Source organism: Myodes glareolus, chromosome 7 (genome assembly GCF_982192425.1).
Source record: "Myodes glareolus chromosome 7, mMyoGla1.1, whole genome shotgun sequence".
Lineage (NCBI taxonomy): Eukaryota > Metazoa > Chordata > Mammalia > Rodentia > Cricetidae > Myodes > Myodes glareolus.
The window spans coordinates 55615373-55637418 of NC_142032.1; the positions used below are offsets into that span (position 1 = coordinate 55615373).

The 22046-nt window shown below is 50.3% G+C and overlaps 1 protein-coding gene across 1 annotated transcript; it reads right to left on the bottom strand.

The window, feature by feature from the left end:
• Nucleotides 1-1001: 1001 nt before the first annotated feature.
• On the bottom strand, nucleotides 1002-14999 carry Pygm (glycogen phosphorylase, muscle associated). Its single transcript, XM_048458377.3, has 20 exons — nucleotides 14670-14999; nucleotides 13578-13679; nucleotides 13419-13497; nucleotides 13237-13340; nucleotides 12833-12964; nucleotides 10635-10746; nucleotides 10460-10542; nucleotides 9929-10072; nucleotides 9630-9722; nucleotides 9311-9457; nucleotides 9007-9170; nucleotides 8489-8603; nucleotides 7882-7983; nucleotides 7432-7579; nucleotides 5949-6007; nucleotides 5713-5854; nucleotides 4807-5014; nucleotides 1739-1873; nucleotides 1533-1599; nucleotides 1002-1417 (listed from the first exon to the last, which is right to left on the bottom strand). The coding sequence occupies exons 1-20, from the start codon at nucleotides 14910-14912 to the stop codon at nucleotides 1268-1270; spliced, it is 2529 nt and encodes an 842-aa protein (XP_048314334.1). The 5' UTR covers nucleotides 14913-14999; the 3' UTR covers nucleotides 1002-1267.
• Nucleotides 15000-22046: the final 7047 nt, after the last annotated feature.

Genomic DNA, 22046 nt, shown 5'->3' on the forward strand with positions numbered 1-22046 from the left:
GCCCAGGCCTGGTGGAGGTCGCGGGCGTGGGGTTGCGGGTCTTTGCGATGGCCTGGGGGAGGGGCTAGGACACTATACAAGGTTTTTTTGGTTGAGTGGAGCCTCATGGGGCGAGGAATGAATGAACACGCGGTTTCCTAGGGACCCAGACTCGATGTCCAGAGGTGGGGCGAGGGACACCCCACTGGGCCAGAGGGAAAGGGGCATCTGCAAACTGGGTATGTGTTCTGCAGCTTCGGAACTAGAGGCCTGGGCCCAGGAGAGGAGAAACTTGGGAGGGGCAGCCACAAGCAGTTAGGGTCCCTCACAAGCTGGCCTAGGGGATAGGTAACAGTTTCCGGCCGTTTAGACTCACTGTGAAACCCGGGGCCCCAAAACCCCTTCCGAGGATTGCCCCTCCCTGCCTTGGGCGAGAGAGGCAGGACCTTTTTTACACTTCAGTCCTCGTTACGTGAGGCTCAGAACAGGGCCTTTATAGACCTCAGTTTCTCCAGAACCGGGAATATGCCACCGCCCTCGCCTGAAAACTGCGAATGCCCTAAGCCCTAACACTCCCCTGATTTTGGATTTATCATAGCCACCTGCTAAGAGACCCTAAAACGCCGCAGTGGGGCGGAGCTAGGGGAGGAGCTAAGAAGGTGCCGAGCCTCCTCTGGACCCTCCCTTAACAGCGTGGATGCTCCTAGTCCCAGAGGCTCCAGCCCAAATCCCGACTCCCTGACCCGGTGGGCCCCACCCAGGCAGACGCCCCGCCCTCGACCAACTAAGCTGGCCGCTGACCTAGTATGGACACAGCGCTGGGAAGAGAGGCGGGGAGGGCAACACCGGAAAAGGGACTTTGTCCCAGGCACCGCCTATGGGCTGCCCCTCTCCCCTGCCCCCAGACGATGCACCTGCCTCGGTGAGGGGGGGGGGAACGGATAAAGGGGGGATAGGGAGATGGTTGCACAGCAGCTGTTAAGCTCTCCAAGAGCTAAAAATATTTGCACCAGAGAAGAAAGTAAGGAAGCTCAGGAACAGTCGATTTATTGGGGAGTGGGTGCACTTGGTCAGACCCCATTCATAAATAGGAGGGGTAGGGAGTTGAGGAAAAAGAGGACAGTGTCCTTAATCACACTGGGCATCGGGACCTAGAGACTGGTAAAAGGGCTCCAAAAAGGGAAGAGCAGAGTAGTAATTCCAGGGCCCACCCTCTGGATGAAAGGTGGGCCTGATCCCAGGAATCGCAAACAGACTCAAGGGCAGATGTGGGGTCTGGTGTGGAAGATCAGATCTTCTCATCCGGGGCTGGCAGGCGCTGGCGAGAAGGTTCTACACCCCAGATCTCCCGGGCATACTGGGCAATGGTGCGGTCACTGGAAAACTTGCCAGAGGTGGCTATGTTCCTGATCACCATCCGTGTCCACTCTCTTGGGTTCTGAAGACAGGAAGGGAGTCTCTAGGTTCACTCTGCCAGCGGGCTGCCCCCATTCTCTTTCATCCCAGCCAGAATCAAACAAAGCCCTACCAGCCCCTGGCCCATGGTCCCTCACCTTGTACAACTCACTGACTTTGTCCTGGCATTTAATGTATTCCTCATAATCTGCAAAGACTTTAAACCTGGAGGAGAATGGAGAGACCAGAGCTCTGTGAGATTAAGGGCCAAGCCCTTGGTGCAGCAACTGAAGTGAATGAAGCTACAACCCTGGCAGCCTCCCCACCCACCCGAGCCTCCATGCAGCCTGGCCAGCCAGCTCACCGGTCATGGTGCATGAGCATGTTGACAATGTCCTTGAACAGGTCAGGCTGCTTAGGGGAGAAGAAGCCACTGCTCAACTGTTCGATGATCTGCCGAAGCTCAGGAATTCGGTCATAGTACTCCTGGGCATTGTACCTGCCAGAGCACACCTGTGGTCAGCTCCCGCCAAAGGGTGCCCAGCTTCCCAGAGAAAACCTGGGAAGGCCTGAGGCTCAGGCCCTCCACAGCTGCTACACTGCGCTCAGCTTTTTCTTCTCCCACTTTGTAGATGAAGACACTCAGGCCCAAAGAAGTCAGAAAAGACAAATCTGGGGCTGGAGAAAAGGCTCAGTGCACCTGTGCACACATAAACACACACCTATAATTTTAGAAAAGGAAAGAGAGAGAGAGAGAGAGAGAGAGAGTAGTCTTGGAGCCAGGCAAGGACAGTTCTTCCTAGCAGCAGAATGCTTATCACCTGGCATGTGAGAGGCCCTGGGTTCCATCCCCAGCACCACCAAAAAACAAAACAAAATAAAACCTTCCATGAATGTCTTCTTTCACCATCCCGAGCCCACCTCTGATAGGTATGACCTTAACAGTCAAGAGTGACCCTGACTCAGTCAGGCCAAGCTCACTGCAGGCTCGTGACAACTTTCACTTTCGAGGAAACACCCATCCACTCTGTCTTAAACCCGGCACGAAGGCGCCCTTCCCTCCCTCCCTGGCTCACTTTTCCTTATGAACAACAACAGAGTTCCACAGTGATCTCAGGTCCTGGCATTGCCCTGCTCTGCGACTCGCCGTGCCCTTGAACAGCCTCCACACGGCCACTCTACCCCGTCCTCTGCAGTCAGAATTTTCCTGAAGTCTGAAGTCTGGTCCTGAACAACCCAGATCTCATTCAATGCATCTTAGGGCCAAGAAAACAAGATCTGGAATTTCTTCTTTCTTTCTTTGGCAGGGTGTCACCATATAATCCTGTCTGGCCTAGAACTCGCTATGTAGACCACAGTAGCTTCAAACTCAAGGAGATTCGCCTGCCTTTGCCTCCAGAGTGTGGAGATTAAAGGTTTGTGTCACCATACCCCACTCCAAGTCAGAAATTTCTAGGAAAACGCCCTTTCAGCAGCAAATGCCAACTCTCTGGAGCTGCGGCTGGAAGTGTAAACTGTGCCAGCCTTCCAGGATCTGAAAATCTGTGGCAGAGGTTTAGGAACTCTCACTTTTTTTTACTTTCTTTTTTTGGTTTTTCAAGAGAGGGTTTCTCTGTATTACCCTGGCTGTCCTGGAACTCTGCAGACCAGGCCTGCCTCTGCCTCCTGATAGCTGGGATTAAAGGCCTGCGCCACCACCGCCCAGCTCTTTTGTTGTTGTTTCTGTATGTTGGGGGTGGTGAGCGCGCCTCACCACACATGTGGAGGTCAGAAGGCAACCTTAGATGAGGGTCATCACCTTTTCACTTGTTTCTGAAACAGGGTCTCTTTGGTACTGTGTAAGACAGTTAGCGGCTCACCAGCTCCTGAGTCTTCTGTCTCCACCTCCCTTTCCCTTCAGGCCTGTTAGGATTGCATACGCTCGCGCTACTCCTTTAACATGGGCTCACCAGACCTACACCACAAGCACTTCTGCCCACCGAGCCATCTGCCTAGCCCAAGAACTTAGTTTTTGATCCCAAGTATTTACCTTCTAATATGTATCCCCAAATCAACCCCCCCCCAGCCCCATAAAGAACAGCTTGTTTTGCACACTACATCCAACAGTGGACTGGGCAGTTGCTGTAGCCTAACAATTTTTTTTTTGAGTTAGGGCCTCACTATATAGTGTTTCAGAACTTGTTGTGTAGACCAGGCTGGCCAACAGACACCTTCCTGCCTCTGCCTCCCAAGTATTAGAATTAATGCAAGAGTAACAACATTCAGCTTTCCTAATAATTCTTGAGGGAATAACCAAACATCTGGGTACTGGGAAAAGGTTGCTCACTGCACTAACATTTACAGCAACAGCAAGAGGTCAATTTTAATGTCCTGGGGTTTGGAACTAGGTATAATATAGGTTGGCTGGGGAGCTGGAGAGATGGCTCGGCCTTTAAAAGTTGCTCTTGGGCTGGAGAGATGGCTCAGAGGTTAAGAGCACTGACTGCTCTTCCAGAAATTCTGAGTTCAGTTCCCAGCAACCACATGGTGGCTCACAACCATCTGTAATGAGATCTGGTACCCTCTTCTGACCTGAAGGGATACATGCAGAAAGAACCCTGTATACATAATTAATAAATAAATCTTTTTTTTTAAAAAAGTTGCTCTTCCAGAGGACCTGGGTTCAATTCCCAGCACCCACATGGCAGCTCACAACCATCTGTAACTCCAATTCTAAGGCACCCAATACCCTCTTCTGGACTCTATACATACAAGTAGACATGTCATGCATAGACATACATGTAAGCAGAACATCTACACACACAAAATAAAATATTAAAAATATATATATACATACATATGAATAATAAAATTCTATTTTAGCTAGGGGCACACCTATAGCAATCAAGCACTTAAAAGACAGAGACAGGAGGGTTGTTTGAGCCCAGGTATTCCACGAGCAGAGTGAGCCTCAAAGTGAGACTCGATTTTAACAATAAATAATTAATTAAAATATTTATGATGCAAGGGCAAGCTGGGTAACCACTGGGGAGGCAGAGGCAGATCTCTGTAAGTTCTGTGAGTTCAAGGCCAGCCTGGTCTACAAATGGAGTTCCAGAACAGCCAGGGTTGTTACACAGAGAAATCCCGTCTTGAAAGATGTAATACCAAGAAAATGTTTTCTTTGAAGGATCAATATAATCCTTTATCTCTTTCTGCCATGGTGTCCAGACAGAAAGCCAATGATGTAATTTTCTTCTAATTTCAGAACTACATAATTTCTACTTTCTTTTCCTCCCATCCTGCTACTTCCTTTTTTAACCTTGTTGGCCACAAACTCCCTCTTTAGTTTTCCAGAATCCCGGCAGGCATCTGTAGCTAAGATGTTGCACAGGCTGGCCAGCCTCTCCCAGCTTCCCAACTGACACACACTCTGATACTCAGACCCCATACCCTCTCTGATCCAGCCTTTCCACATCCTCCACCCGCATGCCGAAGATGAAGAAGTTCTCCTCCCCAGCCTCCTCTGCCATTTCCACATTGGCACCGTCCATGGTGCCAATGGTCAGAGCCCCGTTGAGCATGAACTTCATGTTGCCAGTGCCCGAGGCCTCCGTGCCCGCGGTGGAGATCTGCTCTGAGAGGTCGGCAGCAGGAATCACTGTAGAGCGGTGGGAAGAACATGAGGTCAGTCCCAGGGATGGCGCTGCCAGGCTGAATCTGTACAGATTCAGGTACCTCTCAACCCCAATCCACTGCCTTCTGTTGATTCCAGCCTGACCCCTATCCTTCCGCTGTTTTGTGGCTGTTTTGACTGTTTCACCATACAGCCCTGGCTAACCTGGAACCCGCAATGTGGGACAGGCTGGACTTAAACTCACCGTGTGACCTTTCTCTACTATACTTTTTGAGGTTTTGTTTAGTTTCTTTGTACATGTATGATGTGTGTGTGCATGTATATGTGCATGTGTGTACGTGCATGTGTGTAAGGCCAGAGGTGGATGCCTAGAGTTTTCCTCAATCATTTTCCATCGATATTTTTTAAATAATTCTTACTTTATTTTATGTGGATGGGCATTTTGCCAGCATGTATTTCCACCACATGCATGCAGTGCCTATAGAGGCCAGAAGAGGGTATTAGATCCCCTACGACCAGAATTACAGAAGGTTGTGAGCTATTATATGGGTGATGGGAATGAACTCACATCATCTTGAAAAGTAGCCAGTGCTCTTAACCACTGAGCCATTTCTCCAGCTTGTCCAATTTCTTTACCGTGACTACAGGCCAGGAAAAGATGGCAAATGCCTCTTCTGGGACTGAGCTCGTCAGAGCTCCCGTGCAGCCACCTCGGCACCCACCTTTCTCTGCCAGTGAAACTCGGTAGTTCTCCAGGAAGATCACTCGGAGGCGGTCTCCCACTGCAGGGTCGTGGTTGACCACATCCCCAATGGCGGTGATGAGCTTGATGATCATCTTGGCCATGTGGTACCCAGGTGCAGCCTGTAGGGAAGTATGGTCAGCACTTCGGCCCTCCCACACCTTGATCTGTCCTGGCACGTGTTCAGACCCAGCCAGTCTGCCCGAGGTCTCTCACCTTGCCTCCAATCATCACAGTCCTTGGCACCATGAACCTGTTGGGCTCCCTCTTGATGCCTGTGGAAAAGAGAGGCATCAGGGGCACTTACCAATACAGGCAGCCAGGACCAGGACACAGACAGGCAGTGCTGGCCTGGGCTGGTCACTTGGCTCTGTGTCTGTCATGTCTCCATCTCTGAACCTCAATTTGTTCTGTGATGCGGGGTGCGGTGGTTAATGCTGTCAACTTGAGAAAATCTAGAATCAGCTGGGGGGGGGGGGAACAGGCCTCTTGCCACATCGGTGAGGGACTGTCTGGATCACATTAATGGAGGTGGGAAATTCTGCCCATTGTGGGCGGCACTTTTCCCTAAGTAGGGGATTCTATACTGTGTGAGAATGGAGAACAAGAGCAGCAAGATGGGTTAGCTGTACAAGGTGAAAGTTGTCCTCCACAGACACGCTGCATCATGGCGTACACATATACACATAACATACAATAAATAAATAAATGTAAAATAATTTTTTGGCTTTTCGAGACAGGGTTTCTCTGTGTAGCTTTGGAGCCTGTCCTGGAACTTTCTCTGTAGACCAAGCTGGCCTCAAACTCACCACCGCCCGACTGTAAAATAAAATTTATAGAAGAATGGAGGATCTGGCATGATGGTGCATGCCTGCAGCACTAGCACTCAGAAGGCGGAGACAGTCAGATTTCTGCTAGCTCAAGGACAGCCTGGTCTACACAGGAAACTCCAGGTAAGCTGGGGCTACATAGTGAAACCCTGTCTCAGTGAGAGAGACAAAGAGCCACTGGCACGCATACATTAATCCACTGTTCTCACTCTCTACTCCTGCTGTGGATGCAATGTGACTACTTGCTTCAAACCTTGACTTCCCACAATGACAGACTGTCACCTCGAATATTGAGCAAAATAACCCCCTTTCCCCTTAATTGCTTTTGTCAGGTAATCTTTATTTTTTTAAGATTTATTTATTTATTGTATATTGGGGTTTTGCTTGCATGTATATGTATATGAGGGTGTCAGACCCTCTGGAGTTACAGACAGTTGTGAACTACCATGTGGGTGCTGGAATGAGCCTGGATCCTCTGGAAGAACAGCCAGTGCAGCCGGGAGGTGGTGGAGCACGCCTTTAATCCCAGCACTCGGGAGGCAGAGGCAGGTGGATCTCTATGAGTATGAGATCATCCTGGTCTACAGAGCAAGTTCCAGGACAGGCTCCAAAGCTACAGAGAAACAAGAAACCCTGTCTCAAAAAACAAAACGAACAAATAAAACCCAGCCAGTGCTCTTAACTGATGAGTCATCTCTCCGGCCCCTTGTCAGGGAATCTTATGACAACAGCAGGAAGCTAAGATGTAAGGATAACACCACATCCTAAGGATAGTCACTAGACCCCAGGAGACACTGATCTAGCCATTGATGGTACAAGGGGAGATGCCCAGAGTTGGGGACTCAGTTGGTGGGGTCCCAGCCACTCACGGTTATACAGGGTAATGACGTGAAGGCAATTGAGAAGCTGGCGCTTATATTCATGAATTCTTTTCACCTGGACATCGAAGAGGGAGTTGGGGTTGATGTGGACTTTGTATTCTCTCTCAAGGTATGCAGAGAACTTCAACTTGTTTTCCTGGAGATTGAAGAGACAGAGGGCTCACCAACGGGCTTCAGTTTAAAAAAAAAAAACAAAACACCCTAGAGTCCCATTGTTTTGTACTCAGGCCCAGGAAAGCAGATGACGGGAAGTTCGCCCGTTACTGCTTCCCTCAACCCCTGCACCAAGGCAGACATTGTTGATGTATGCCGGCACCCTCTCAATGACAGCAGAAGCTGCCTTCTGCCACTGCTGGGAGAGATGCGCTCTAGCTGCCACTCCTGTCCTCCCCAGATGCCAGCCCCAGTGTAGGAGTCCCAGGCTGCTGTCCTCCCCACCTGTTTCACTTTGGCGACATCACGGATAAAGGATTCATCATCCACATAGGAGAGCAGTTTGCGCAGTTGGTCCAGGTCTGAGATGTACTCCTCCCCAATGCGCTGTGGGAATACAGCTTTCAGCTAAGACTACCCCATCCTGGCCTCGCTCCTCCAGGCTAGCTAGACCCTTCCTCCTTGAACTTCACTTCCCACAGCCTGCTAGCCAGAGCACTGCGGCTACATCCATCTTCCTCCTACACTAACAATGAGCCCTCTTATGACTGCTCCATCTGACCCCAGCCAGTCTCCTGACCTCTGGCCTTTCTTCCTGTGGGCATGACCTCTGGCCACCCCACCAGACATCTGCCCCTTAGCAGTCTCACTTCAGATGTATCAGCATTAAACTATGAATTCCAGCAGGTTAGTCTCTATAGCCAGGGCCTCCATTAGCCATAGGGCAAGCCTGTTTAAGTAAGAAAGCAGTGCTACTTCCTCCAAGGGGACACCAGTCTTGGGAACACAGTACAGGACTGTGGCCCTCAGCTGGGGCCTTTGTACTAGAGCTACCCACTTCTGTCCCATAGTGACCTGCATTGATCCGATTGGCCACAGAGTGACCTCTCACCTCAGCAATGACCTCCGCCAGCCCAGGGTTACACAGAACCAGCCAGCGCCGAGGGGTGATGCCATTGGTCTTGTTCTGGAACTTGTGAGGCTCCAGCTCATAAAAGTCCTTGAAGCTGCAGGTTGGGGTTGAGTGAGGGTCACCATTTACTTCTGCAGAGCCTCCCACCTGGTTCCCTACTCTTTTTTTTTTTTTTTTTTTTCCTGAAAAGGCTTGGATGCAGGTGCGTGCAGACCTGGGGCAGGTAGGGATATTGTGTGTAAGAAGGGGTCATCTAGAACAGGACTGTACTGGAAAGGGACTAGTGTGTTCTAAGAATGGGTCACCCTTGAGGTAAGTGAGCCGGCTCAGCATTATGGGTGCTTGCTGCTAAGCTTGCCCTGAGTGACAGAGTGGAAGGCAGAACTGATGCCCTCAGGGTGGGATCAGCCCAGAAGACCCTGGTTGGTGCCATGAGAATGGGCGGGGTCCACATGCAAAGGAAGAATGGTATGGGCGGGGCTTGTGGAGGGGCTTACATGGTTTTCTTGAGGATCTCCGAATGGATGCGAGCCACACCGTTGACTGCGTGCGAGCCAGCAATGCACAGGTGTGCCATGTTGATGCGCTTCACTGAGCCCTCCTCCACCAGTGACATGCGCCGCAGCCTGTCTACGTCCCCAGGGAATGCGGCCGACACCCGCTGCGCCCCCCAAAAAAGTCCAGAGCTAAGGCCAGGCTCCGGACCCAGAAACCTTAGTCTCCAATCCCCCTCCGCCCACAGACAGCCCATAGGCCTCCTGACTTCAAGGCTGGGGGCCCACTCCCACACCGCCAGCTCACGTTAAGGAAGCGCTGGTTGATCTCATAAATGATCTGCAGGTGCCGGGGCAGCAGTGTCTCCATGAGGTGCACTGGCCAGCGCTCCAGGGCTTCCGGCAGCACTGTGTGGTTGGTGTAGGCACAGGTCTTCACTGTCACATCCCAGGCCTGGCATACAAGGCAAGAAGTCGCTGTGCAGCCGGTGGCCCCACCAGGGCCCAGCTGGGTTTCAATCAGCCCTCTGGTTCACAGTCCTTGCTCAGTCCCCTGCTGTCCTTCCACTTCACACTGGGAAGGAGACCCTGGAGGCCCTGTAAGGGTAAAAGCAACTGAAACCTACCTTGTCCCAGTCCAGCCGTTCCAGGTCCACCAGAATCCTCATCAGCTCAGGGATCGCCAAAGAGGGGTGGGTATCATTGAGCTGGATGGCCACCTGTCGGGGGGTGGGGGGAGTGGAAGTCAGGATGGATTCCAGACCAAGCACTATTGTGAGTGTTCCTTGCCCCTTCAGAGCCCCTAAAAGGCCAAACGTAGTTCTGCATACACTTCCAGCCTCCACTCCTCTGTAGAGTGAGGCTGGAAGGAGGAGGCCATGGGACTTGAGATGGGGAGACAGGAGTCTTCAGGCCAGCACGCTACCTTATCGGGGAAGGCATCGAAGTTTGTGCGCACAGGATCACGGCTGCCGAACTTGGAGGACTTGAAGCGCCGGATGATGTCCTGGAGGGTGGCAGCCACCACGAAGTACTCCTGCTTCAGTCGAAGCTCCTTCCCTTCGAAGAACTAAGGAAGGTACAAAGCAGAGTGCAGTTGGGGGTGGCAGGGTGTGGGGCCCACAGCTGCTGTGGGTGTGACCAGGAGAGCCCCTATCACACTAGGTCCCAGTGCCCTAAACTGCCCCTACCTTCTGAACCCAGGAGTCTTTGCCCCAGCAACTAACTGTAGCAGATGGTGTTAGAAAGACATAGATGAATCCTGTGAGAGTCCCCAGGGAAACAGTCCCAGGAAATGTTACACCCCAACCCCTCCCTCAGGATTTAAAGGACTTAATAGGACACACAGGAACAGCAATATAGTGAGACTAGGACAGTGACAAAGGTCCCCGCCCCCAGCTCCCCTGTCCCTCTCAAGGACTTGAGCTTCCAGACTCCAGGTTGAAGGGCAACGCACGTTATCATTGGGGTACAAGACACGTGAGATGTTCTCAGCCAGGTTTCGGTCCAGTACAGCCTGGATGTAGCCGCCAACGTTGACTGAGGGACAAAGTGGATTTGGGTAAGGCTGGGACTGGGCATGGGCCAGGAAGGGCTAACTAGGGCTGCCAGCTATCAGCAGAGGGACTTACAGTCCTTGAGGTTGAAGTCATTAGGTGCCTTGGCCGACCAGAGACGCATGGTGTTGACAACGTTGTTTCGATAGCCAGGCACAGGTGTGTCGTAGGGCATAGCCAACACTACCTACAGGGGGTAGCTGAGTCAGAAACTGGAGAGGCTGCCAGGGTCCAGCCCTAAGCAGTGCCTACGTCTGGTTTGTAGAGCCTCCTGTCCAAGAGCTGAAGCTCAAGTCAAGAATTTTTCCAGTGCCCAAGGCAGACTGTAGTTCTAGCTCAGAGCTTACTAACCAGGTTACCAGGAGCAAGCTATGGTTCCTCTGAGCCTCAGCTACAGAAAGAAGAGAAGTCGAAGTCGGGGCTGGAGAGATGGTTCAGTGCTTAAGAGCACTGGCTGCTCTTCCAGAGGACCTGGGTCCAATTTCCAGCACCCACAGGGCAGCTCACAGCTGTCTGTAACCTGTTTGAGGGAATTCAATACCCTCACAAGGACATACATATAGGCAAAACACCAATGCTCATAAAAAAAATTAAGAAAAAAGTATATATAAAAGAGCCAGGTGGTAGTGGTGCACACCTTTAAGCCCAGCACTCAGGAGGCAAAGGCAGGCAGATCTCTTGTGAGTTCGAGGCCAGCCGAGTCTACAGAGTGAGTTCCAGGGCAGCCAGGGCTACTCAGAGAAACCCTGTCTTGAAAAATAAAAAATAAAAATAGAGAAAAAGGAGAGGAGATTGCTAGTGCAGGCCTGGAATCTCAGCCACTGGAGAGACTGAGGCTGAAGGATCACAAGTTCAAGGCCTGCCTAGGATACATGGTGAGTTCAAGGACAATCTGGGCAACTTAGTGAGTTCCTGTGTCAAGTAAAAAAAAAAAAAAAAAAAGAGGGCAAGAGGGCTGAGGATATAGCTCAGGGGCAGAACATTTGTCAAGCAAGTGCAAAGACTGTACACCCCACAGCACTGCAGATAAGTAACTTAAGACCTCTCCAGCATCCCCACTGCACAGCCCAACACCTGCCTCCCTAGACTGCCATGAGGATTATGGGAAGGAAGACAGTGACGAGCGCTGAACCCAAAGTGGGTCTCTGCTGGTGGCCGCTCTACAATCTGGCCCCACCCAGTGAGAGCACACTGGACTCAGAAGAAGGTTTGGAGAACCTGGGTTCAAGATGAACGCTACACAGGGGTCAGTTCTACCCAGAAGTCTTATATTTAGCTGACCACGGGGCTACTTAGCAGTAACCAATACCAGACAGCCCTATCTCCATCTCCCAAAATCTTTTGTTTGTTTTTGTTTTATCAAGACAGGGTTTCTCTGTAGTTTTTGAGCCTGTCCTGGAACTCACTCTGTAGACCAGACTGGCCTTGAACTCACAGAGATCTGCCTGCCTCCTCCTCCTGAGTGCTGAGATCAAAGGTGTGCACCACCACTACCCAGGACAAACCTCCCATAACCACCTCCCATAAACCACCAATTTACTGCAAAGAACTACCTGCTACCACAATGCCAGGGTCACCAAAGGACTACCTATATGGGGCTTTTGGGGCTTCACCTTCCCTCCCTGACACCCTTGATGGAGTAGAATGGAATATAGGCCCAGGTCCCATGGCCCAACCCCACAGACACTAAGTTGAAAACCAAAGGAAGGCAGGTCTACACACTTCCATTCAGAGCTAAATGGGCCAGGCTGTCAGGACAGCTGCATGTGCAGCAGCCCTGACTGGCCCAGGCCTAGATAGAAAAGCAATAAACACCATTTCTGAAGGTCTAGAGGGTCAGGGATTGGGATACCCAGCAGTTTTTTTCAGATCCATTCAACTTGCTACCTGGTTTTGAACATGCCAGTTCCACCCAAGAGGCCTCATTTTCTCTCCTGCCTCAAATGTGCAGTCTTCAATGGCTGTGCTGTCTTGTGCTGGGGAGAGGAGCTGGCCAGGACAGAGTGCTGGTGGAGCAGAGACAGTTCCCTCCTCCTTCCAGGGTTGACACTTTGCCTGGCCTCCCTGATAACCCTGACTAGCAACTCCCAGCTCTGGCTGTGTGACCTCCAGTAAATCTCTTGACCTCTCTGAACCTTAGTGCCCTCCTTTGTAAGGTGACAATGGGCTCAAGAGCCTTCCGCTTGTTTCCTATGCCCTATTTTCTCTAGGAGCTCCCCTCCCTTCTGCTGCTGACCGAGTTCCCCCAAACCTGTACCCATCTTTATCTTCACCTGTGTGTCCACCCACTTGGCACCCTGGCTGGTGTGCTCCACTCGGCCATAGAAATGCACGGGCAGTGTGAACTCAGGGCGGGCCTTCTCCCAGGGGTTGCCGTAGCGAAGCCAGTCGTCGGCCTCTTCCATCTGGAGGGTCAAGGGGAACATGACATCGACGGCACACGCTCCAGGGACTCACATTCTGTGAGCTGGTGAGCCATCCAGCAGCAGAGTATGTTCTAAGCATTCCACAAGGGTAGTCCCTGTTCCGGGGGTCACCAGCTGGCTTTGAGGCAAGGGGCAAGGATGTTTGTCTGGGGAGCTGAGATGGGTTCAGAGCCTATCCAGAGACAGATGACCAAACGAGGGACCTCTCTATTGGGACTGAGCACCACAGAGTTGGGGTCGGGGATGCTCACCTGCCAGCCCCCACAGATCTTCTGATTAAAAATCCCAAATTCATAGCGGATCCCGTAGCCATAGGCAGCTAGTCCCAGTGTAGCCATGGAGTCCAAGAAGCAGGCTATGGGTATCAGGACAGTGGGTATCAGGCATCCAACACTAGGGACTCCTCCACCCCACCCCACAAGCATGTACTCACCTGCCAGGCGGCCGAGGCCCCCATTACCCAACCCCGCATCCTCCTCGATCTCCTCCAGCTCCTCCATGTCCAAGCCCAACTGAGAGAAGGGGTGGTAGTGGAGTGGTCAGGCCCAAGGGCCAACATGGGAACCCCCCCAACCTTAAATGCTTCCCCCACCTGGTAAGTAGCCTCATCACAGGCGTTCTCCAAGGCCAGGTTCACCATAGTGTTCTGTAGTGTCCGTCCCATGTAGAATTCCAAAGACAGGTAGTAGATCCTCTACCCAGAGACAGAATAGAGGGATCAGAGCCACCCACTGACATCCAGCCAGGCATAGCTGCATCTGGACCTCTAACCCTCCTGTCTTACTTGCCAGGCCCCAGCATGTCCCATCTCAGTCACCAATTCTTTTCTCCCTGCTCAGAGGAGCCACTTCAGACTTTGGGGTCTAATAGGTAAGAAAGGCATTGGTCCCTACATTCCTTTGAAATGCCTTTTCATCTGGTTTTGTTCAGTTTCCCCTTCTAGAGAATGTGATTGGCCAGGCCTATCTCCAGGGTTAGGTGTTTATGAGAAGTGGGGACACCTTCTGAAGTACATACCCCTCCTAATATGGCCCATCAGGAAGTCAGGACATTGAGAAGCACCTCTGAGTGCTCCCCCAGAAGGCATTGCCAAGGCCCAGAGGAAAAAGTCATTTTCAAGGTCACTCGGTGACTCAGGGCTGAACCTGCCCTGTACTGGGGTTCCCCTCAAGCCTCAGTCCGGAGATGAACAGAAGCATGGAAATGCCAAGAGAGCACCCAGTCTGCCCATTTCCTGGGTCCCTCCCTGCCCCTCCCCCACCCCTGCTGTGGAGTTAGGTTCCTGACATTTACCAATGACCCTACCAGACACTTGATACTTGCTGCCCCAGCTGCCCCAGCCTTGCCCTGGCTGTGGCACAAGCACACTGTGCCATGCACACATTTGATGACATGTCCTTCCATGCCAGGTCCAAACTGGGCCACAGGGGGCTACATTTCCTGCCCACTAGCAGCCCCTTCCAGCCTTGTCTGGCACACATGTAAGCAGCCAGCCTACCCTGAGCACCCCTGGGTCTCTCTCCTCAGTATTGCTTTTGTCCAAGACCCCTAGATCCTCCAACCCCAGGCTCCTAAAACAGCAATTTATTTTGCTGTAGAAAATTTGGGCCTCAGAAAGGGCCAGCTCCCTGGCAGGCCTCACTCCCAGCTCATTTCCCACCCAGGGTGTCCCCTCCTGTAGCACCTTGGGGTCCTTTTCGTAGTAGTGCTGCTGTGTGCGAATCCAACGTCCCACGAGGTGGTCTCGCACGGTGTGGGCCAGAGCAAAATAGTAATCTCTTGGGGTGGCCACATTACGGTCCTTGACCAGGGTGAAATGCAGGTGGCGGTTGAAGTTCTTTTTCAGCTCAGACACATTCTCCACACCGGCCAGGCCGCGAACACTGATTTGCTTTCTCTTATCCTGGTCTGAAAGAGGCCTGGACATGGCTGCAGAAAGGCAAGCTCAACTGAACTGAACAGACTGAGAGTCTGGTTGCCTCCAGCCAGGGAGTGGAGCTGCCCAGCTGTGAGGGGATTTAAGGCCTGGCTCAGGGCAGTATGACACGCCTCCCCCGGACGTGGGAGGGTCTTGGCCTTGTAGCTCAAGGGAGCTATTTTGGGGGCAAGTGGAGAGGAGAGAGGAGCGGAGGGAGGGTCAAGGGAGGGGCATGTTCACAGCTGACCCACTTCTCCCAGGGTTCCTTAGGCCTTCTGGCCCCCGGCTTTTGGAAGATTGGAGACAGGATACTTCGGAAAGAGCTGGAATACTCTGGGAGGCCAGAAGCGTACCTAAAACATTCTGGCTGAGACTTTGTCTAAGACATTATCCAATCTAGGCTCTTTCCTGAGCTATAGATGAAAGATGGGACTGGATTGTGGACCCTTCTTAAAGAAGCAAAGGCGTTGTCACAAGTGCAGAACACATTCTCTTTTCCTCAGAGCAGCAGGGCTTGCTTGTGACATTTGTCTAGAGTGCAGCCACTTCTATGGATGAAGTGCTGTCAAGCTGGTCATAGCCATTCCTCACCTGGCTGGGACACAGTCCATTGCTGCACGTAGATGGGAAAGTCATGTGCACTAGCAAGAGGAACCAGGAGCTGAGAATGAGTGTGCCCTAAACAGAGAGCTGCTGCTAGTTCAGAGGCTCGCAGCTGTGAAATGGGAGACCAAGTGTCAGAGGACACTGGCTCACTTCCCAGCACCCATATGGCAGTTCACAACTGTCTGTAATTCCAGGATCTGACACCCTCACACAGGCGTATGTGCAGTCAGAACACCAACGCACGTAAAACAAAAATAAGTAAATTTTAGCCAGACAGTGGTGGGCGTGCCTTTAATCCCAGCACTCAGGAGACAGAGGCAGGTGGATCTCTGTGAGTTCAAGGCCAGCCAGGTCTACAAAGAGAGTTCCAGGACAGCCAAGATCGTTACACAGAGAAACCCTGTCTCAAAAAATTACATAAATAAATAATTCTTTTTGGTAAAGAAAATGGAGGCCAAGACCCTGGGTTGCAGGAAGTGTCCTGGAGGAAGATGGGTGCCTGAAGTAGAGGGCCACTGCTCTCACCCCACCCCCACCAAAGCATAGTGTCTCTGAGCTTCCTCCTGTTGCTGTCTCTCAAAGAGCTCTCAAGTGACCTTTTCCAGACAGATAGTCGGGTTACAGGACAGCTTTGCCTACCCGAAGCAGGGGCTACTGGGAACTATAGTCCTGTGGGTCTGTGAAAGTGAGACAGCATTCTCTACTAGTTCATGACACCACCAGGTGTCATCAGTCTGGAGTCTCAGTTACAGTAGGACCCATAAGTTCAAACCTTTTTCTATTTTTATTTTTCTATTATTTATTTTGAGGCAGGGTTTCACTCTGTATCCCTGACCATCATGCAAACCATATTAGCCTCAAACTCACAGAGATTACCTGCCTTTGCCTCCAGAATGCTTGGGGTTAAAGGGGTACATCACCACACCTAGCCAGGAGTTCAAGTCTTGCTTGGGCTACAAATAAGTGTTCAGGCCAGCCCAGGCAACTCACTGAGATGCAATCTCAAAATAATATGGAGGGCTGGGATCTGGCTCAGGACCAGAATACTTGCCTAGGCCCTGCACTCAGTTCCTAGCACCACAAAACCCAACAAACCAAACCACCCCTGGACAACAGCATTGAGGTCTCCCCATGACCCACTGCAGGCAGGTTGCTGGCTGGAGGCTTTTCCTCCTGTTCCCACCAGGCTATACAGTGGGAAGAATTTTTGTGTGCTAGATCCTAGTTCTCTGACTTCCAAGGGCCTATTCTGTCCCTTTTCTCCATTTCACCTATAGAGCCTAGTCCTCAGGCTCTCCCTTCTAGACTTTGGTTGCATTTGCAGCTCACATATCATCTTGCTGTTGTATGAATCTTGGACTCCTTTATCAAATGCATACATAGTCTTGAATAAAATTCCTGCCTCAGCCAGGTGGTGGTGGCACATGCCTTTAATCCCAGCACTCGTGATGTAGTCTCTATGAGTTCAAGACTAGCCTGGTCTACAGAGTGAGTTCTAGGATAGGCTCCAAAGCTACACAGAGAAATCCTGTTTTGAAAAACCAAAAGCAAACAAATTCCTGCCTCATCAGCTGTTACCTCCTAACTTAGGTGAGGAGGGTTGGTAAGGACAGCCATTTTCAATTCGAGCTTGTTTGAAGGAACAGAACCTAGGCCCTCTGGCTATTGCTAGCTGTGTCTCCAGGGTAGCAAGCTGACTGACAGGGAAGAACTGGGTGTTCTACTCTGAGGGCAAAGAGTTGGATATCTACAGGTACTACTGCACCGGGTTCTGGGATAGCCACATCATTTATGAGAACTTTCTGACCTCCAGCAGGCAGGGTTCTGGAGTGCCCAAACAGCTCAGTGTGTGGCCTAACCTGCAAGTCTTCAGGCTAAGCTGTTTCTGCCCCTACCATGGGCATAGTGCCCTGCTTCTATTTCCTGGAGCCAGGTTATCAAATACAGAAGCCAAGAAAACACAGGTGCTTACACAGATGGAGTGGGAATATAGCACCAACACCTTTTTTTCTTTTTTTTTTTTTTTTTTAGGCAAGTGCTTTACCATGGAGCTACACCCCACCCTACTTTCATTTTTAGTTTTTTTTTTTTTTCTCTGTAGCTTAGGAGCCTGTCCTGGAACTAGCTCTGTAGACCAGGCTGGCCTTGAACTCATGGAGACCCGCCTGCCTCTGCCTCCCAAGTGCTTGGATTAAAGGCAAAGGCACGATCATCATCACCTGACCATTTTTAGTTTTTTTAAATTGTATTTACCATAGTGAGTGTGGGGCTCACACGGTGCACTTATGGAGGGCAAAGGATAATTTTGGAAGTTGATTCTCTCCTACCTCGGGTTTCAGGACCAAACTCGAATCGTCAGGTTTGTGCTTCTACCCAGTGAATCCCATTTCAGATGCTCACACTTTTCAGCTATGTATTCGCATGATTTTCATGCATGTGTATAATGTATTTTGACCAGATTCACTCCCCATACTTCACTCTTTCTTCCTTTATTGGTATTATGTCTGATATATATATATATATGTTATAGGACATATATATATAACATGTATATATTGTACACATGGCTGTATGAGGGTGTTTGGATCCTTGAGTTAACAGCTGTGAGCTTGTTACTAGTGGCTATGCCACTACAGAAAATGTCTCTTCCTCCCCCAGCAACCATTCAACTACCCAGAGATCATCAGGGAGAATAGGGCCTTGTGAATCTTTTCCCTTTCCATGACAGGATGGCAAGACCAGTCTTGTGCAGGTAATCACAGCTGCTGGGAGCTCAAGGATGCCACAGCCATGTCATATCCTGAAAATGGCACCCCACAACACCCCACTCTATCCCCCACCTCCTATATTCTTTCTGTCCCCTCTTCTGCCATGTTCCCTAAGTCTTGGGATAATATGAATAAAACATTTATGACTGAGCACTCATGCCACTTATCCTCAGCATTCTGACCAGCTAGGAATATCTGCAGTTAGCACTGTGCCCTCTCCCTCCCATGCAAAATAAAGCTATGGGCTAGAGATGGTCAGCAGGTAAAGAGCACTTGAGGTTCTTCCTGGGGACTCAAGTGTTGGTCCCAAAACCCTTGTCACGCAGCTAACCACCTGTATTCCGGCTCCAGAGGATCCAATGTCCTCTTCTGCCATCCCTGTTGTATGTACAACAGTAAATTGGCTAGGCATGGTGGCACACATCTTTAATCCTAGGACTCAAGGGCATGCAGACCTCTGTGAATTAAAGTTGACCTCTAACCTATGGCCACAATTATTTCGAAGGATGTTTGATGAGACCATCCAGAACAGTTCACAAAATGATAGCAGTCGCTTCCCCAGTAGGGCCTATAGCCTCCCTAACCATGAGCATTTAACTCAGCTTACAGTACCACATGTGAATTTCTTCCTGCGCAGGTCTCAAATTTCAAAGTGGATAATTAGCTCCAAGAGACTTGTTCCTATTGCACAGCTGGGTAAAACTGATGACAATACTGTCCCATCAGCCTGCATAGCACCTTCCAGCACTACAGGGCTAGCCTCCACACCCACTTCTAGCTTTTGATCTGTCTTGTAACAAACACGTGCTCCATCGACGCACCTTGCCGTCTAGTTCTGTTGAGCAAACAGCAGGTGTGTCAATTTGTACAATTTGTCCCCGATTTTTGTGTGTGCATGCTAGAGGTGGCACAGGGTCTCACTGAAACTGGAGCTAGGATAGTCATCAGCATCTCATTCATCCTGTCCCACAGCTAAATTATGGGTATGTGCCAATTTCACATGGATTCCTAGAATCTGAAGTCAGGCCCCTGTGCTTGCATACCAAGTGCTCTTTCCTACTGAACCAAAAACCAATGGCGGCTCTGGTTCATCAGTGGTTTTTAGACAGATTTCACTACGTAGTTCTGACTGACCTGAAATATACACCCCACATTGGCTTTGAGCTCAGGGATCCATTTGCCTCTACCTCCCAAGCTTTGGGATCAAAGCACACACCAGACTTGGTCATCAACTTTTAGTTTGAGACAGGATCTCATGAAGCCTAGGGTAGCCTTCAACTCTGTAACAATTACTTCTCATTGTCCTTCCCCTTTCTCCTAAGTGCTACGATTATAGGCACTTGCCACCGTACCATTCAGGCTTAAGTTTTCCACACCACTTTCTTTTCTAGGGGTAGGGAAAGATGGGGATGATAAAACACAGGACCCTGGGAATATTGGGCAAAACAAAAGGGCACTTCTAAGCTATTTTGTGTGTATAGATGTTTATTGTTAGTGTGGATACATGTGGAGAACGGAGAACTTCCAGCACCCACCTCAGAAGACATCTACCCCCTTTGAAACATCCTCTTTCACTGCCCTAGAGCTAAACAACTCAGGCTAGAGCGGCTGGCCAGTGAGCTGCAAGAATCCGCCTGTCTCCCATCTGTCCAGCACCGTTACCACACCTGGATTTATTAAGATTTTGTTTTTTGAGACAGGGTTTCTGTGTAGCTTTAAAGCCTATCCTGGAACTCGATCTGTAGACCAGGCCTCGAACTCACAGATATCTGCCTGTCTCTGCAGACAGGGATTAAAGGCATGTGCCACCACCCATCAATATATCAGTTCTTGAAATACTCATTTGTTTTCATCTTACATCCACGCTCATTCACCCGATGTTGTGGCTCTTTTCTTTCATAAAAACACACTGTGCCCGGCCTACAAAGCAAGTTCCAGGGCAGTCAGTCAGGACTGTTACACAGAGAAACCCTGCCTTTTTTTGTTGTTGCTGTTGTTTTAAGAGACAGGGTTTCTCTGTAGCTTTGGAGCCTGTCCTGGAGAGAAACCCTGTCTTGAAAAACCACAAAAACAAAACAACAAAACACAAAACCTAAAACACCCCTCCCAAATAACCTACTGTGGTAATTTGAAATGTAATTGACCCCATAATCTCACAGGGAGTGGCTTTGTTGGATTGGGTATGGCCTTATTGATTGGAGGAAGTGTGTCACTATGGGGCTTTGAGGTTTCCTAAACCCAGTGTCTCAGTTTACTTCCTCTCAACTGCAAGATCTAAGACTCTCCCCACCATAACAGACTGAACCTCTGAACTGTAAGAGTCACCCCCAAATAAACGTTTTCCTTCTAAGAGTTGCCAGTCATGGTGTCTCCTAAGGCACCACTGACAATGAAGCCCTGTCTGGCCTAAAACTTGAAGATGGCCTCAAATTCAAAGACCTTCCTGACGGCCTTCAAAATGCTAGAATTAAAGAGTCTACCTGGCATCTTCACATAGATTTTGAGAATCAAACAGGCCCTTAACAGTTGGCAGTATTTGAGCAGGAACATCATTTCTTGATTTCCAGCCTACGTTTCCACTATACCACCCCCTGGAAGGTTACGGGGGCCAGAGTTCAGCTTCCTTGGCAGAGTCATCCTCAACAGCCATAGCTTGCTATCCATACTACCAACTCACACCTCAATTGTGGCCAGCATGCTGGGGCTGTAGAAACCTTTGTGTTCTCTCCAAGTCTACTCATAGTTTTGCTGCAAAATACCTCAGCCATCAAGCATAGCCCATCTGACCTGGCACAGGTCCTCAGGCCAGATTCTTCCTCTGCTACCAAGACAGCCCCTACCCTCACACTCCCTTTCTGATCCAACCCACAGCACACAGCAACAGCTGTGAATACGACATGTTATATGGCTAAAAGGTTGGACAGCCCTGCCAAGTCTAAAGGCCAGGCATGCTTGCCAGACTTCCTCCAGGATCTTTCTGGGACCACCATGGTAGAGCGCCCTCCTTTAATCCTACATTCCATATTCCCAGCATAAGACCTGCAATCTCAAACATACCTTTTTGTCCCTACCTTTTCTGTCTCACCCTTAGTCAGGGTCATGGGTAGTTTACTTCCCAGAAACCTGAAAACACATCTACCCCAGACTAACTTCAAGTTGTTTATGGCGGACTAAGTTTCTAACTAGAAACCTGGCCTCCCTCTCTGAAGCAATGTTATGTTTCTGCAAAGCACTTGTCTTAAGTCTCAGGAATAAACAGAGACTTTATGCTGACCTTTTCTACCTGTTACGTTCCTAACCCAACACCAAGTGGGTGGGGGAACTGCCTGCCATCATTAGAAACTGGCATCATGTGAGGCACAGCCTTGACATAACAGGACTGAGATTTTCCTAAGATGTCATAGACCAAGTGGGTGCTTCCCACCTCCTAAATACTGTCATGTCAGCATGGGTAAGTGCTCTCCAAAACTAACAAAGGCTGGCAGCAGGGTGAGAGAGGGGAGCCACAGGAGCATACTAACCTCCCCTGGAAGAAGGGGCGGGGAGACCAGAGGATAGCTGAACCATGGTTAAGTCATTTATTGATTTTATTTCTAAAACCCACATAGCGCCACTTTGCTGCTCCAGAGCTTCAAAGAGCTAATTAACCGCCCAATGAGCCCACCAGGGAAACCAAGATTGTGAGGGAAGCAATGAGGTGAAGCCAAGGTCGAAGAGGGTGGCCAGGCCCTGCCCCCACTATGAAAGGTTAAGGACAAAGGGAAAAATC